At 40.2% G+C, this 16,139-nt stretch overlaps 2 protein-coding genes across 3 annotated transcripts; both read left to right on the top strand.

Annotated features, from left to right (window-relative positions):
- The first annotated feature begins 6,356 nt into the window (after positions 1-6,356).
- On the top strand, positions 6,357-8,416 carry LOC145780900 (uncharacterized). The gene has a single exon (XM_082592558.1). It carries the CDS (start codon positions 6,414-6,416, stop codon positions 7,143-7,145), a length of 732 nt encoding a protein of 243 aa, XP_082448684.1. The 5' UTR covers positions 6,357-6,413; the 3' UTR covers positions 7,146-8,416.
- Positions 8,383-16,044, top strand: LOC145780901 (ras-related protein Rab-4B-like). Of its 2 annotated transcripts, XM_082592559.1 has the most exons (7): positions 8,383-8,503; positions 8,703-8,783; positions 9,500-9,614; positions 11,066-11,128; positions 12,757-12,911; positions 14,217-14,312; positions 14,422-16,044. In XM_082592559.1, the coding sequence occupies exons 1-7, from the start codon at positions 8,488-8,490 to the stop codon at positions 14,538-14,540; spliced, it is 645 nt and encodes a 214-aa protein (XP_082448685.1). In that variant the 5' UTR covers positions 8,383-8,487; the 3' UTR covers positions 14,541-16,044. The 2 variants fall into 2 exon arrangements, with proteins under 2 accessions (XP_082448685.1, XP_082448686.1); XM_082592560.1 differs by lacking the exon at positions 11,066-11,128.
- Positions 16,045-16,139: the final 95 nt, after the last annotated feature.

Here is a 16,139-nt window from a genome sequence, read left to right on the forward strand (position 1 = left end):
CAGGATCGCTGTTGAAGGGAGAAGCTATCAAAAATCGTGGGAGAGCGAATTCCCGTGGCTAGAATACGATAGATGCAAAGATAGAGCATTCTGTCTGATTTGCAACAATGTCGCAACTGCTTGATCTATTTGCAAGCAATGAAACAATTTCATTAATGCTTCCAAACTTGGTCTGCATTGTAAAAATATACTTATCGTTGCCTTCCACCACCTGCGAGGCGGAGTGATTGTTTAGTGCACTCAGGCGCATAAAAACCTACTTGCGATCTACCATGATGCTACATCGATCAAACCACGTCCTAATTTTAAATGTTTATCAAGCTGAAGCTTCACGGTTACAACTTGACCAGTTGATTAACAGTTGGATTGAAAGAGCTGCTGTTCGCAAAAATACTTTTGCCAAATGTTAAGGGTCAGAGCAGCAACGTAACAATAAAATTCAAGACATTCATACATAAAAACTATTAATACTACAAAAAGTGCTCAATGCTAAGCAAAAAAGCAAAGCAGAGCTAATTAAATCAAATATAGTTATTACTATTTATACATACATACATACATACGGTACATCCTGTGCTTTGTTTTAAAGTTGCTTTGTAAATTATCGAGCTACAAATCAGGTGTGAAAAGACAATTGCATCTACGTAATAAGCCTAGTAAAAATCAAACAAAAACATGCAGTTTGAAAGTTTTTAGGTTGCCATATTGTGCTATCCGCCACCCCGTGCAAAAATAAAAGTCGGCGCCTATGGACAAGGATACATTTTTAATTGCTCTAATGCTTTGAGTGTAATAATAATTCATTAATTTTACATTTAATAAGTTTGCTTATGTTCTGTTGTAGGACTTGTAGTTGTCAAGTTACATTACAATTACATTACATTTGTAAAGTAATATGGAACAAATCAAGTCAAAGATTCGGACCTTGCAGGCGGCCGTCGCTGATAAACAAGAGAAAATAGAAGCTTTGACAGCGGATGTTGCTAGAGAAGAGGATGAAAAGTTAGAGGTGGAAAATAAAGTAAAGAATCTGACTGAAACATATAATGCACTTGAAAACGACGTCGATGGAGCAGAGGAAGAAATTCGTAGTCTTACACTAAAGTTAAATGAAACCGAAGATGCTCGTGAGTTAGCAGAGAAAGATGTGGTGAAGTTGCAAAAAGATCGTGATAATTTACTTGGTGAAGTGGAAAAGGAAAGAACTAAAGAGAGAGAAGCCATTAAGGAACTGGAAAAAATGGTAGAAGACATGGATGATTTGGCATAAACAAGACTTGTATTTTTCATATTTGTCAACAACTTCTAATAGCACATTCCATGAATGTTCACATTCTTTTGAGCTATTTAGACAATTGTTGTCTCTTTGTTGTGTACTTAGTTGTACATACATACGTTATGTGCATATATAGTACATAGTTACATGTCATGAAATATAATATTCGTTAAGGTCGAAACAGTGGTTTTCTGTCTGCAGTTATATACGTTAAATTACAGTATAATATATCATAAAATGGTATGTGATGTTCCATATTTTATCAAATTGTATTCTTGAACCTAGCTTTGTAATATTTAGAAGTGACTTCTTGGCTTTGTATGACAATGAAGCCATAAAGCAGTAAAACTTCATGGCTTTCTGTATGATAGCATTTTCCACTAATCCTATTTTACTACTTCAAAAGATGTGTCCACTTAAATTTCTATTTCACCGCAATGTACAAGAAGACTTCTGCACATAATTTTTTCTCACATTATATTAAGTTGTGGAAAGTAGTAGGCAGCCCTTTAATCACCAGAAGCTGTTTTGCTAACTGGAAAGAATGGTTTAAGTGCATTCACTTTATGTTTATGCCCACTTATTGCAAACAGAAAGCTTTTGCATATTGTTAGAAAGCTTCAAAGCTGCTTCTAAGTGCGTGGACAAAGGTTAAAGTTGGATGGTGTCTGGTTGCATGGAATGTTGTTTAGAAAGATGGTTATGATCAATTCCAACGATTTAATTTTTTTTTCTGATGTATTTCATTTTCATTAATGTATTTTCCATTTTTACTGTTTTTTTTGTCATATTTTACAAAAATATATACTGCACCTAAATTGTCTAATCAGTGCGTAAGTTTTTCAACTTTAAATTTGTCAAATTCTTTGAGCAAGCTTGTTTGAAACGTTAGCTGATGTAGCTAACACTGTTAAATTGAACTCAGTTAATTCCGTTTTAGAATAAAATTTTTGGATAATTTTCTTAACAAACTTGATCAAATTTCGTTGTAATAGCAGCTATTGAATACCATGTGGCAGTGTAGTAGCATCTTCATCATTGTTGGTTAAACAAGTGTTCACTTTGTACTGTTGCATTTCACTGTTTCTAGTGAATTGTCAAGTTAGATTCCCTAACTGCTCTTTATCACAACTGAAAAAAGCTTTGTGTTTTTCAGTACAACATTGTTTTGTATCTTTTTGTTCTCTCGTGTCCTTTTCCTCTGATCCATTCCAAATATTTTTCGAAAGAGTCCATATTGACGAAGTATTTTGCCACACAGCAATCTTCTATCAATGTTCGTCACCTTTATACAATCAAATTTGTGTGTAACTCCATTGAACAATTTCTTTTCAAGTTAGTTGTTTCCTTTTGGTCTAAATCCTATCACAGTATTTTAAATTGGGAAACGTCCAGCCATTTTTAAGCCATATCCCTAATGGCAATAAGCTATACTGAATTACCGGTATATATGTATTGGGTTTTTCAAATTATGTCCATGTTGTGATATCTTGTGTAATTTATGCTCAATTTTAGTTGTCAATTACCCGCATGGAGTCTTCCCCTAATTGTGATGTAATAATTTTTTTCTATTTGATGATACTTTTGACAAGCTTCTCTGATATGAAGTAGTTTAGTAACTCTAGGAAAGTTATATATAAGTGTTTACGTGGAATTTTTGCTGTAAAATTAAAAGCATTATTAACAATTTTGTATCATATATTATACACTCAACCCTCGTTAATCCAGATCTTGCTTTATCGGGACACTGTCAGGATAAAATGTTGAGTCTGGATGGCTGATAGTTGACGTAATTCCCTATGCAAATTCACACCTTTAACTAATCAATGTCCTAAAAAAACAATTTATTTAATATTGGGTGGGGTGCCGATATCCTATTTTATTTGGGGTGAGGTTTGGATTGAGTGTTTCCTCTTGGCTCATGTATATTTTTGTATTGTGTTTTTGCTCAGATACCAGTGGTAAAAAACACTGTTTTTGACCCTCTTGCCAGTGGTCAGTTATAACAAGAAAGTACCCATCTTATTTGCATTACATAATATAATTATAAAGTGTTGTCCGGACTTTTTCGTTATCTTGAGTCTTGACCGGGACCTGTACTATTTAGTTTAGAAATACAAGGGTCAAGTGTACTGTACATATATATATGTAACTTACTTTTAATATTTATTTGGAAGACATGTCACGCTGCAAATTTTTGCAAATTGTCCTAACTTTTGCTATTAATGAAATAGTTTATGTAACAAATTGCTTGGGTGAAGACTGAAGAGTCCTTCAAGCAGATATCATTGTGTGAACATTCAGAAGACAACTTGAAAGCACTATTGTTCCTTTTTTTAGCAAACCAATATATTTTATTTTGTTCTATCATATACAATCACGCCATAATATTATCAATTTCTGTTTTATTTACACAGGAGCATTCTTGTAGGAGTATGATGTAAAGTAATGATTGAGCGGTGAACATGTTGATTTAAAACTAAGTTTGCTCCACTGAACCATCCTTTCGAAGCAATTCCACAAAAGGGCGTGCTGGAAAGACACCTTGCTTTGCATAGAGCTTTGGCTTCAACAGCGTAAAAGCTTTCACTGCAACTTAATCTTTTTAAGAATTGAATAAGGCTGTTCACCATGCATTTAGTTAAATCTCATGATACTAATCTAATCTGAACTATCAAAAAAATGTATGTATGTGATAATTTTTTATTCCGACTGAAGAAGTGAGTCATGTCTGAGTGACAAAACGTTGGAATAAAAGCAGATTATCACCTTATACATCTTGATTAGGGTGGTCCCGAAAACCGAATTTTAGAAAATGCAATGTGACACTACCCAACACATCTCCAAATGACCAAAAATGGACCCTGTAAAAATTTCAGAGAGATTGAACTTTGTCTTGAGGTGCCAGATTTACCTTGAAAATTCAGATTTTTTTCCTATGCGAACATATGGGAATTGAGAAGCTACAGTCTGTAAAACCATACTTGACACACTGATGTTGTAATTATCCAACTTTTGATATAGTTGTAGGCAATGTCGTCTTTTAAACTGGGTTAATCTCTTTTTATCAGCATGATGTTGTTCCATTTCACTGACCACCATTACTTGGCTGCCATGTTGATAGTCTTAACAGTAGATAAAATTATCTCATACCAGCTACTAAAGCTTTGTCTGTAGTTGAGTAAATATTTTAGATTCAGCTAAAGCTAGGTAGTTCAATTCAGCAATACTGGTCAGAAGTCTGGTACTTGTGTCCTAATTTCAAAAGAATTGAACAAGGACATGTTTCATCTGGCTTGTCGTCACCATATTCTGGAACTAATATTACAAAAAGCCTTGACGTGCCTTGGGCCATCATCTGGACCAGACATTCTCCTTTTTAAGTGATTTAAATCAAAATGGAGTACATTGAATAAAGATGGGTATGTGACATTGGAAAAAGATGACAGCAGCTTTTCTGATGAAATCATACAGCTCTGTATCCACCATCTGCATAACAATAATCAGCCAACAGACAACTACCAAGAGTTTCTAGAAGTATTGGTCATAATCCTCAACGGAACACCACCGCATGGAATTCGATTCTGTCATTCTGGTGCCCTTCATCGCGGCAGATGGATGGCAACTGCTGTATATGCACTCAAGATCTGGTTATGTCGAATGCAGTTTGATTTGTCAAGTCAGGAGCAATGTGGTTTAAGGCGATTTGTTCTGTTTGTTTTGAAAGTGTATGTAAAATCATGGTTCACAGCATCTTTAGCTAAATGTGCATTGTGCACCACGACATGACTTGGAGCTCTTGAAAAAGGTAAATGAGTATGAGCAACATGATGCAGGTTTATTGCAAGAAGCCATGAAAACATTTTCGAGGCACTTGTGGTATATAAGTGAAGAACTTGTGGCTGTGGGCCTGGCATTTTTAATGATGCTGTTTCTGTTACTCAAAAAAAGCCATGGTTTTCGCGTTAACTCATCAAAGCAGTACACCTTCAAAGCACCTTTCTTGAGTACCAGATGATATTTCATCAAAAGATCTGTCGCACTTTGTCACATTAAACACCATGAGATTTTTCCAGATTCTCAACTTACCATGTGACTTTCAGAAGGTGGAAATCACATCATGGAATGTTGATGACAATTATGAGAAAGCTCAAGCCATTGTTGGTGGGCTCCATGTAATCAATGACTTTGCCGAAAGAGGTGTTGCTTTGATGCAAAATTTATCAATTTGTATTAACGAAAGATGAAAAGTAAATTCAATACATTCTACAAGTTGTGGAACAGCACCAGCATGCTCTTCCAACTTGCAGCAAAAATAATCTTCAGAAAGTGTATCAGTCCACAGACTGAATTGTATTTGTATTTATCTTTAGAATGCTCTAGTTTATCTTGTTGCGATTTAAACTTCTAGTTTTCCAGTGATATACTTTGGAGTTATAATGATGCACGCAGCATAGTAGTCTACTAGAAAATTATATCAGTGTTTCCTACTGCAGAGTTGGATGAGAGTACAGTATTCTTACATATCATTTTTCTCATGTTTATTGTTCGTTCTGTCATGATGTGTTAGGTCTTTCTAAAGTACAATTGCAAATGTTACGCTATCTTGGGTAGGTTTCGTAAATCGCTCAATTTATTAAATTTTCACCTGTAATCTGGCACCTCTAAACCTTTATCAAATTCTTTTAAACTTTTAGGGAAATGTTTTCATATAAAAAGGAACCAAATAGAAGTGTGTCCACTACAATTTTTTATTTTTGAAATTTTTGCATACATTTGAGGACCTTGGACCACCCTAATCTTGATCTTGTGGTAGTTCAGCTTAGTTTGCACCAGTAGAACGTATCATGTTATTTAATATTTCAAATATGACCGCTTCTTTATTCATGAAATTGTACACTTTTTTCAAAAATTTATTTAACCGTTTATACCATTAGTATGTTTTTAGGCTGGCGGCACAATCCTGTGCTTCAAGCAGCATTAGGTCTTCGGTGTTTGTTGTGTGTTACCTGTGTCTTTTTAAAGATCAAAGGTTAAAATATAACGCACCTTAACTTTTTTTATTTTATTGCATAGCAGTGTGTTTTGTTTGAGAGATAGGTATTAAGTTTTACTCTTGGTAATTTTACATCAAACCATGCAGAAGATCAGAGAAAAGGTTGCTTTCTTGCGAGACGACTTGACGAACAAAGATGAGGAGGTGGAAACTCTCACTACAAGACTAAAAACAGAAGAAGAAGAATGCCATACTCTTGAAACAGAGAACCGCAGTCTCAACAACCGATTGATGACAGCGGAAGACGAGTTGTTGAAAGTGGAAAAAAAGTTGAAAGAAGCCATGGATGCTCTTAAAGATGCCCAGATGGAGTGCGATCAGAAAGAAGATCATTTGAAGCGGATCACCAACGCTGAGCAAGAGACTGCGGACATGCTGGACAACCAAGAGGAGGAACTAATATCAGTCAAAGCTGCTGCAGAAGAAGCTGATAGGAAATACAGTGAAATATCTCGTCGCTTGGTCATGACCGATGCCAACCTTGAAAAAGCGGAGGAGAAGGTTGAATGCACTGAGGAGAAGAACAAGGAATACGAAGCAGAAATTATTAAGTTAAATAAAGAACTGAAATTGCTTGTGGCTAGCCAGTCGTCACAATGCGCCACTGAAGACCACAATGATGCAACTTTGCAAGATCTGCGCACCGAACTGATGACGGTTGACACTGCGAAGGATATGGCGGTGCAAATGCGATCAAAGCTGCAACAACAACTTGATGCCCTTGAAGATGATATCGAAGAGGCAATTGCCAAGCGAGAAGAGTCGATACGCAATCTGAATGAAGCTACAGAAGGCTTGGACTCCCTGGTCTAACATAATGACACTGGAGCTGATTCATCAAGTGTAGAAGTGCCTTTTTGTAACATCCATAATCATTAGAATGTTTAGTATAAGCTTGTTTGCGTACTGGAGTTTTTTGGTTATTAAAATCGCAAAGTTCAACTAGGCGCAGCCACATCGCAGCTTTGCACATCCGCCGTATAAGTGAAATGCATTACAAATGAGTTTACCCAAAAGTTTAAGATCGTAACTCCGTGTGCCCCGGCCCCTTACAACACTGGATTAGAATTTTCTAACTGTCCATTGATAAGTTTGTTGCCAACGTATCATGTAAGTTTTAACGCCAATGTGCGGTGAAGAGCTCTAAACCATTCTAATGCTTTGCTTCTCCAACTAGCTTTTTTAATCCGCTGCTCTTATTAACACATTCCTATTAATGATCCTTATTTTTGTGTTGGAATGAAATTTAATTACATCATGTTTCTGAAATGTCATTTAACCGAGTCATTGTTGTCTTCTCTCCCGGTGCGATTGTTTGAGGATATTTCTAGATTGCTATTTCGAGATGTCACTTTTAGCCTCATGTGTTCCCCGTGTGCAACACTTCGTCGGGTTGTTTAAACAAAATTATATTTTGGCCAAAACAAACCATGTGATTTGCTTATGACATTTGTGTTGATTTTTTCAAGTAGATTTGATATTTCAAGCTTGCTGAAGGAGTTGGAGAATACTTATCGGTTTCCATGTTTCATAGTGGCCTGCGTTACTCCATTGAACTCGTTGCTATTTCTAAGTGTTGTTGCCAATGCGATTTAAACGTGTCTTTTGCGTAGTTCACTCGAACATGCACAATCTGTCTTACATTATAGCCACTAGTTGGCGGTCTGCTTGCTATGTAATCGATGAAACACAATTGTCCGATGACGTAACGACGAGCGTAACCATTGTGATGACATGAACCGATTCTAGAATGTTCCAGTAGTTGTCTTTCCTGAAAGGTTCCACTGCAAATCATCTGTTGTTTTGAAAATTATATATTTTCTTATTCCATCATCGTGTCGTTCCTAACAACAGTTTTGAATTTATTGCTTCTTTTTGTATGATGCTAATCAATGATAATCATCTTTTCTACCTTGTCATACCCAGGATGAGTGCTAATCACTTTGCTTGTACATTTGACGGGCGCGTGTCTGCAGCACACCAAGCTTCAGCCACGCACCCGTTGCCGCCAGGTTTATGGCTATCGCTTGACCGCCTAAGTAGCATTCAACTAATATCGTGCAACACTGTATCGTGTACTCTAGGACCTAATCAAGATGTTAACAAATTGTTACTGACATGACTTGGTGAACGTGGATGTTCGAAAGTTTAAGAGATGTCTGATACTTATGGTGAGTTTCAAATTTTATTGTGCGTGTTACCGTACTTTATTTTCTTTTAAGCTTTCAGGGACAAGGTTCTACTTTTCACCCCCGGTTGTCAGTGTTGTTGTGTTGCCAACAACACTGACATTGATTGAGGCTTCTGCGTTGGCATAACTGTAAATTAATGATCAAAACGTCTCACGTTGGCAACATTGGATTGTTTCAGATTACCTGTTCAAGTACCTCGTGATTGGGAGCGCTGGTGTCGGCAAATCCTGTGTTCTTCATCACTTGCTTGAGAATGCGTGTAAGTCTTGTTGAGAGTTGGCCACTAGTTAGTTAGTGGAATTACGTTAACTCCATTCACTTCTGGAGCCATTTCGTGGTGTTATTTTCACTTCCACATTTCAAGGGCTTGACAAACTTTGCAAATGATCTCCTTTCTTGACTATCTACAACACTTCCGCAGCATCCCAGACTCACACGTATAATAATAATAATAATCGTGTTTTTATTTGCGCCCATTGCGATAACATACAGTACACTGCGATCACAGATGCGATACAACAGACGACAGGAAACAGCGAAATGACATATAGTCCTCAAGTCAGTTGCTCCCTTTATTTTGGCTTGCCATTAAGTGTCTTTGCCGAGACACAGCCGCGTGCTCTGGAGCCGTGTCGAACCTACATTCTATCGAACGTCACGCAGACGTTCAATCGGCTACGCAGCCGACAATGACTGACTTCTGAATGTTTTTGATGACTTCTGAATGTTTTTCGTTTCCCATTGTACTGGTGCAAGGATTCTAGGAACCAAGGGTGCATGCACCACTAAGGGGTGACCAAGATCCATAAAAACTTGGATCGGTACACCACTGTGGGAGTACCATTAGGCTGGTCCCATCACATCGCTCTTTATATAGGAAATGTAATGCTGGAGAATAATTTACCATCGGATATGTTTCTCCATCGACCTCGGCTTCCAGCAGCACAGGTGTGACGTCACGTATGTTGTGTTTAGTCAAAGAGGAATCAACGCACACGATCGGGGTGGAGTTTGGATCTAAGGTTGTCAATGTGGCCGGCAAGTCGGTCAAGCTGCAAATATGGGACACCGCCGGACAGGAGCGGTTCAGGTTAGGTCAGATTGACGTCATGAAGTTTGAAAAGTTGAACTGAGTTGTTAAATGTTTCACCTCATTAAACGACGGGGCTTGAAGTTAAAATGTCATTGTTGATAATTTGCCAAGATGGGTTCATTACAGTTGTTAAACCTTCAACAACTCAGGTTTTAATTTGTGTTTATAAGTTGCCTGCTATCAACAGTGGCTGACTAATGACCTGTCGCCACATTTCTCTCACTGCTTCCTCTCGGCTCCTGCACGTTGGTGACGTCACGACATAGTACGTGCGGCCTTTGAAATATGTTTGTTGATGTCGGTTGTACCCGACCGGATGTAGCCGCCTTTTGCTGCTGCCCTGCCGCTTGTTGAAAGCCATCCCGTCAATGAACTCCAATATGTGACGCATCAAGTCAAAGCCTCACAATGCCTCACATTCGCAATTTTACTCTGGCCAGGCTGCAGTTGAGCGTCATGGTGTTCTCTAGAGGCGATATCCACTTCATTTGGTTTGTAACTCGTTGCTGCTTCAGTCGGTATCATAGATGTTGGTGGCTACCGAACCAAGCTTCAGTGAAATGCCAAACTTATTGTTCTATGAGCAGCTGTAGCGTCCAACTTCGATGAAGGTGGATCTGCTTGTTTCCACTGTCGTTATCCACTCGTTCCTTTCCGCGTTTAACACTCATCAGACCACGCCTGATGAGCAGCCTCAGGAGATTTTCCATAATTTTTTCGTTGCTTTTTTGGTTGCAAAACCCCATCCTTGCCGTTGCCTGTAGTAGCCCATGGCAATTCTGTACTCTGTAATGGACCAGTAGTCCAGTACGCCACTGTGAGATGAAACCAGGTTCTGACGTCAGCATCGTAAATGCTTTGATCTTTCACGTCGGACGTGCCACATCTTTCGGTGCAGGATTGAAACATGCAAGTCGTTGTCTTGTTGGTTTCCTTGTCACGATCTCTTCATGGAAACATCACCTACCATGGTATCGTTTCGTTGAGGTTCGGGTTACAGCTATCCCTCCAATACCTCGGAAAGTGGTTTAGTTCGATTTGAAGACCGGATGCCTATTTTCTATCGGTCGCTTGGGGCTATTTTGTGGCCCACAATATCCCCCTAGTGGATGGTGTATTATTTGGGGTTTTATCCCGGACCACTCGCAACCGGAACTAAATTTGTTATTCTGCTGTTTAATTCCACGACGATCCCTTCACGCGCTCATTGTGGCACCTCCGTTGTGACGTCATCACTAGCTTCGCGCACCACTCGGTTAGTAGGCTCCGAACCAACATTGTAGTGGCAACTTCTCCTTTGACCGGTGGCCACTCGCATTCTTTTCTCTTTTTCTTCATGAAACGACGCACCATTGTTGTGTATGTGGCGACAAGTGGTTAAACTTTTATGTAAATAGTCACTTAAGAAATGTTCTTCACCTGAGCTGACTGAACCTTTCTTGTTGCAGATCTGTGACGAGAAGCTACTACAGGGGGGCTGCAGGTGCACTGCTGGTCTATGACATAACTCGGTGAGTTGTGTGTGTGAGCCCAGTACAGCTGGCCCTCGTGGTCACCTCCAGATGGTGGGTGAATCTGGCTGTCAAACAACCGGCCATGTTGAATCATCACTGATTTACACCGGAAATGTATCGGTTGTTCAGCTGAAAAAGATTTCAATTTGGAATGAGTAGATTTGCATGTGACAACACGATCCGCCGCTCGTGTAGAATCGAGTTAACAACCAACCAATTATATTCGATGACCTGTTGCCTGAAGGCTCGCTATGAAGCCGCATGACCATATAAGGCAACACATCGAACGCTTGTTGAATGGCTGTCAGCCGGAACGTGACGTATAACCGGCTGGTGAGGCAGTCTGGCTCTACCAAGCCGGGACGGCGTTGGCGTTGGAAGGCTGAGCTAGTTTGCCACAAACTGGTTGAAAGATCTTACTTGGCCAGTTAGTAGCCAAACATTCGACAAGTTTCTTGGCATTGATAAATTGTTGTAGCCCCACAATCGACCGTGGATGCGATGTTTCACTTTCTGCTGACATTCCACTTACATGTCAATTCTTGCTACAAATCGGCTGCCGAGAAACATTCCACTTTCTTGTTACGAGTTCATTCGTGTCTGCAATTGAAAGTGTATAAACCGATACGCAAATGATCGTTAGCAGATTTGAGTTTTCTAAATGGTTGTATTAAGTGCCTCAAGGTTGCACCTTTCCCTCTGCTGTCGGCACACGAACTCATTTGCATTCTAACACAACAACATCTCAGCCAATGGCTCAATCCATCCTGTGATGTTGATTGATGGGCGATTTGATTGATGTTTCTATGACGTCATTACTCTACTCGTATGTGCAAAGTGATTGTAACTTTGAAATACAAGAATAACGCCAAGAATGCGGATTATTGGCGATGATGCCCGAATATAGAAGGTGGAATGTGGATGCAGTGCAGCACTTTATAGCGACACTGCGTCGTAACTTATGTGTGGCGCGCGTGTCATCAATCAATTAACTGTAGCTCACAACGCTTAGCAACAACGAGGCACTATCTTCTTTCAAAAAAATTGCAAGCGTTTGAAAGGATCATTTACAGCGCGCTATAAGAGTTTTATAGAGATACAATTACGTCACTAAACAAATAAAAAGTACACAACAAATAAAAGTTTCCCCGGAAAGCAATTGCCTGCTAAGATTTCTTTTTTCGTATAGTAATAAATGTTGGGTTAATCTGAAAAAATATTGAGCCTAAAATATAGAAACCAAATCCATGTTCATGTCTCGAAAACAACTGTTCATCGGGTTAGGGTGTGTACTGTGTAGGGTCTGCCGTGCCATGATATGGTTGAAACTTAAAAGCAAGCTCTTGCGCCTTTGAGCTTAAACTGCGGCTGACGTAATCTTTCATTCAATTCCTAGCACTGACGATGAACATAGCTTAGTTTTTGAAACGTTTGCTGAGCGTGAGATTAGTTTGTAAATATTCGGCTTTATATGGTTTGACGTTCCGGCCATTATCTTACCAAACGTTGCTGCCTAGTTTGGCGTGTGTGTGGTTTAACAAAGCAACCTCTCTATCAAATTGTATAACAAGCTGTTTACTTGGTTGTTTTACCGTGATCTGACGTTGTTTTTTTTTTATTTGCAGCAGAGAGACATTTAACTGCCTTGGGAAGTGGCTGGCGGACGCCAAGGCTTTGGCGAGTCCCAACATCGTCATCATCCTGTGTGGGAACAAGAAGGATCTGGACTCGGATCGGGAGGTCACCTTCCTTGAAGCATCTCGGTTTGCGCAGGAACACGGTGAGGAGGTCTTTAGATATGTAAGGAGTGCAGTTGGGGGAGTCTTCATCCCTGACCCTCCTAACAACAGTGGGTCCCATTGTGTTGGGCCCTTTCAAACCTTGTCGGCATCACACCGTCCATGGAGCTTTTCCTGACATTGACTTCAGGATCTTGAATGATGAAGCTATGGTGGGGTAGCGTCTAGGGTTAAAACGACCCGGTAATCATCGTGATGACGCATGCAACTGACGTCACAGAGCGTATGACGTGTTGCCGCTAACCTCAGTTGGTTTACGACCTGCCAGGAGTGCCAGGTTGCGACTGCTTGTGGCGATTGACGTATGCAGTGCTGGACCTGTTCAAAATTCAAAAAAATTTCAAATTTTTTTGCTTCTTGGTTCTCGCATTGTTTCCCATGATTTTAACCTAAGTTCTAGTCTGACAGAAAGAGATCTCAGATTAATTCTGACGATGACGTCAATATGGCGTCATAAAATTCATGATGACGTCATCCTAAAATTTTAAACTTGCGCTATAGTGATCTATTAAAGGCAAGAGATTAGCTGATTACTTTGTAAGAGAGACAGTAAAATTAGTAGGCTACATTGCGTCATTGCTACTTCCCATCCTTGTCAAATTGCAAGAGTGAAAACAATTGAACTGCGCAAATAAGAAAAAACATTCACGATGTAAGAAAAGTTGCAGCTGCAATATCGACACTATCGTTTTTCAAAACAGACTAAATTTCCTGCATAAAATAAAGCTGAGGAAATAAATTACAGCTGAACAGAAACAAAATGTAATTACTACACAACAATGGTGGCATGCGATGGTACACAATGTTACTGCTTCAAACTTGTAAGTAACAATGGTGGCATGCAATAGTACATAATGTTACTGCTTCAAAGTTATAACAATGGTGGCATGCAATGGTACACAATGTTACTGCTTCAAAGTTGTAACAATGGTGGCATGCAATGGTACACAATGTTACTGCTTCAAACTTGTATCAATGGTGGCATGCAATGGTACACAATGTTACTGCTTCAAAGTTGTCTGCTTTGCAACTTGGTGCATGGCAACATGATTGAAGATGATGCGGATGAATTTTTTGTGAGAGAAGATAAAGATCCGTCGTGATGACCACGTTACAAAATCCCAGTTGCTCCAGGATCCTCGTTTGGATCATCCTACCTGGTTGCTACCAACACGTTGAATGTTGACACTCTATTGTAGCTAAACGTGGTGCTGTCCCTAGGTCAGTGTGGGGCTTTCACATCAGCCCCCTAGTCAGTGTGGAGTTCTCAACAAATCTTGTTGCAGGGATCTTCCTGCTGGAAACGAGTGCAAAAAGTGGTGAAAATGTGGAGGACGCCTTCAACAGATGCACAAAGTCCATCCTGACGAAAATTGATTCAGGTTTGTTGGTGTGGAGGTACTGAATTCGATACTTGGCCCGGTCAGTGTCTTGTGGTGTTGTAGGAATGATTCCAACCTCGTCGCATTCCTAACACAACCCTCCTCGCAGGTGACATCGACCCAGACCGGCTGGGATCGGGAATCCAGTACGGCGACGCGATGATCAATCGATTACGTCACAATGGCCAGTCGCGTACAACACCGGGAGGGGGAGGTGGATGCTGCTAGCGGGCGTCACCGAGTGGTCGTTTACTTCATGAATTTATTTTTTTTACATTCACTGACACTCGCCCCCTCTACCTGGCCATCCGCGCCCCCGTGTGGTGGCTGATGCGCTTATTGTTCACCCCTTGCTGCTCTCATCGTGCCCGATGTTTCTTTTGCACATCTATGACGTCACCGTGCACCGACCGATCTGTTGAAAGTGACGTCATTTGTTGATCTTGCACCACTCGGTGTGCTCCCAATGTGGAAGCAAACCAATGCGACTGACGAAACGTTAGAAGCTTAGTGTGCGGGTTTCGCAACTACCTGCACTCACCCCGAGCTGACTTTGTGATCGCAAGTTCATTCCCACCATGTTTGCATCCGATCAACTTTCCTCATATCCAACAGACAATTTTGGCTTGCTAGTTCCATCTCGTGGTTCATTTGTTTTCTCCATCAGGGACGCTGTAACAACTTTCGCGGCTCCTAACGCATCTTCGGATCACTACGTTGTGCTCTTTTCTTCATTGTCCTCCGAGTGTTTATTTATTAATTTTCATTACTCCACTAGTTGACGCTGTATTCCAGTACACTGTTAAGTCAAAGAATCGGTCCTAATGCCTCCCACCCCAGACATGAGGTTGCCACAAGATAATTTGAACAAGGTTTTACCGCATTTAATTCTGGCAGTTTCGCATACTTGTAGAGGCTTTGAACCACTGACCCAGGCTCGGTCACTGGCATTGAATGTTAAGTTCACCCCCCTGAGCTTTAACCGAGTTGATGGTTCATTGTTATGAACCTTTCTGACCTGCCTCGGCTCCCACTGTACTGTTTCCAACCTCATTGTGGTACAACGCCGAGACAGCTGTTGTGCAATAATGTTTGTATGGAGCCGATATTAATTTGTAAATTGTTGCAAGCCGTAATTTCATCCGATAGGAATCTGGGAGTCTCTAACAGAATAATCCTCTGAAAATCATTGTGGTGGTTAGAGTAGAACGCTTGTCACCAATCACTGTTGAGCTTGTTTTGGCCACCACTGTTGGAAACCACAGAAGGGTTGAAATGCCAACTGTCGTGTTATGACCATTGGTCAATCACAGAATCTTTCAACTTGTTTTGAGTGGATTACTGTGACCCCCGTCCCCAATTTCTGCATAAATAACATTTCTATTAACCACTAAGTCTTCCGTTCCGACGGCCCAAGTTACTTCATTATTTTGTTGGGTTCCGAGATCATTGTTTCGCGGCTTGGAAATCCTCAGTTGATTGAAAGTGACTGATCTGTCAACCACACGTGATGCGCAAGTAGGTTTGCCATGATGAAGTCAAGTAGTTGTACACTAGTATCTTGGGCACGTCTTGTTATCCGTGTGAAATCTTTCACAAGGCTAAGCGACATTCCTGCCAAACCTGGTGACGTAGAAATTCCTTCTATGATTTTCAACCGTCGTTTATTCAAAAGACTAAAAATATAACAAATCATTCAAAAGTTCAGCGACCTTTTCATCGCCAGACAGTATTATACCGATCTTGTGGCTTCGTCTGTTTGCACTTGACGTCGTGTTTTAGGGGGTTTCCCCGCTGGCTGTTTGGAGCCACGTATATTTCGGGTGG

This window comes from Aplidium turbinatum, chromosome 12, assembly GCF_918807975.1.
Source record: "Aplidium turbinatum chromosome 12, kaAplTurb1.1, whole genome shotgun sequence".
NCBI classification, from domain to species: domain Eukaryota; kingdom Metazoa; phylum Chordata; class Ascidiacea; order Aplousobranchia; family Polyclinidae; genus Aplidium; species Aplidium turbinatum.

What these genes read in the sequence shown, in the direction of transcription:
- LOC145780900 (XM_082592558.1), top strand. Translation starts at nt 6,414, where the DNA reads ATGCAGAAGATCAGAGAAAAGGTTGCTTTCTTGCGAGACGACTTGACG.
- LOC145780901 (XM_082592559.1), top strand. An exon ending in GCCGGACAGGAGCGGTTCAG is followed by an intron (nt 9,615 to 11,065) that starts GTTAGGTCAGAT and finishes TTCTTGTTGCAG; the next exon opens with ATCTGTGACGAGAAGCTACT. An exon ending in TCGGTTTGCGCAGGAACACG is followed by an intron (nt 12,912 to 14,216) that starts GTGAGGAGGTCT and finishes ATCTTGTTGCAG; the next exon opens with GGATCTTCCTGCTGGAAACG.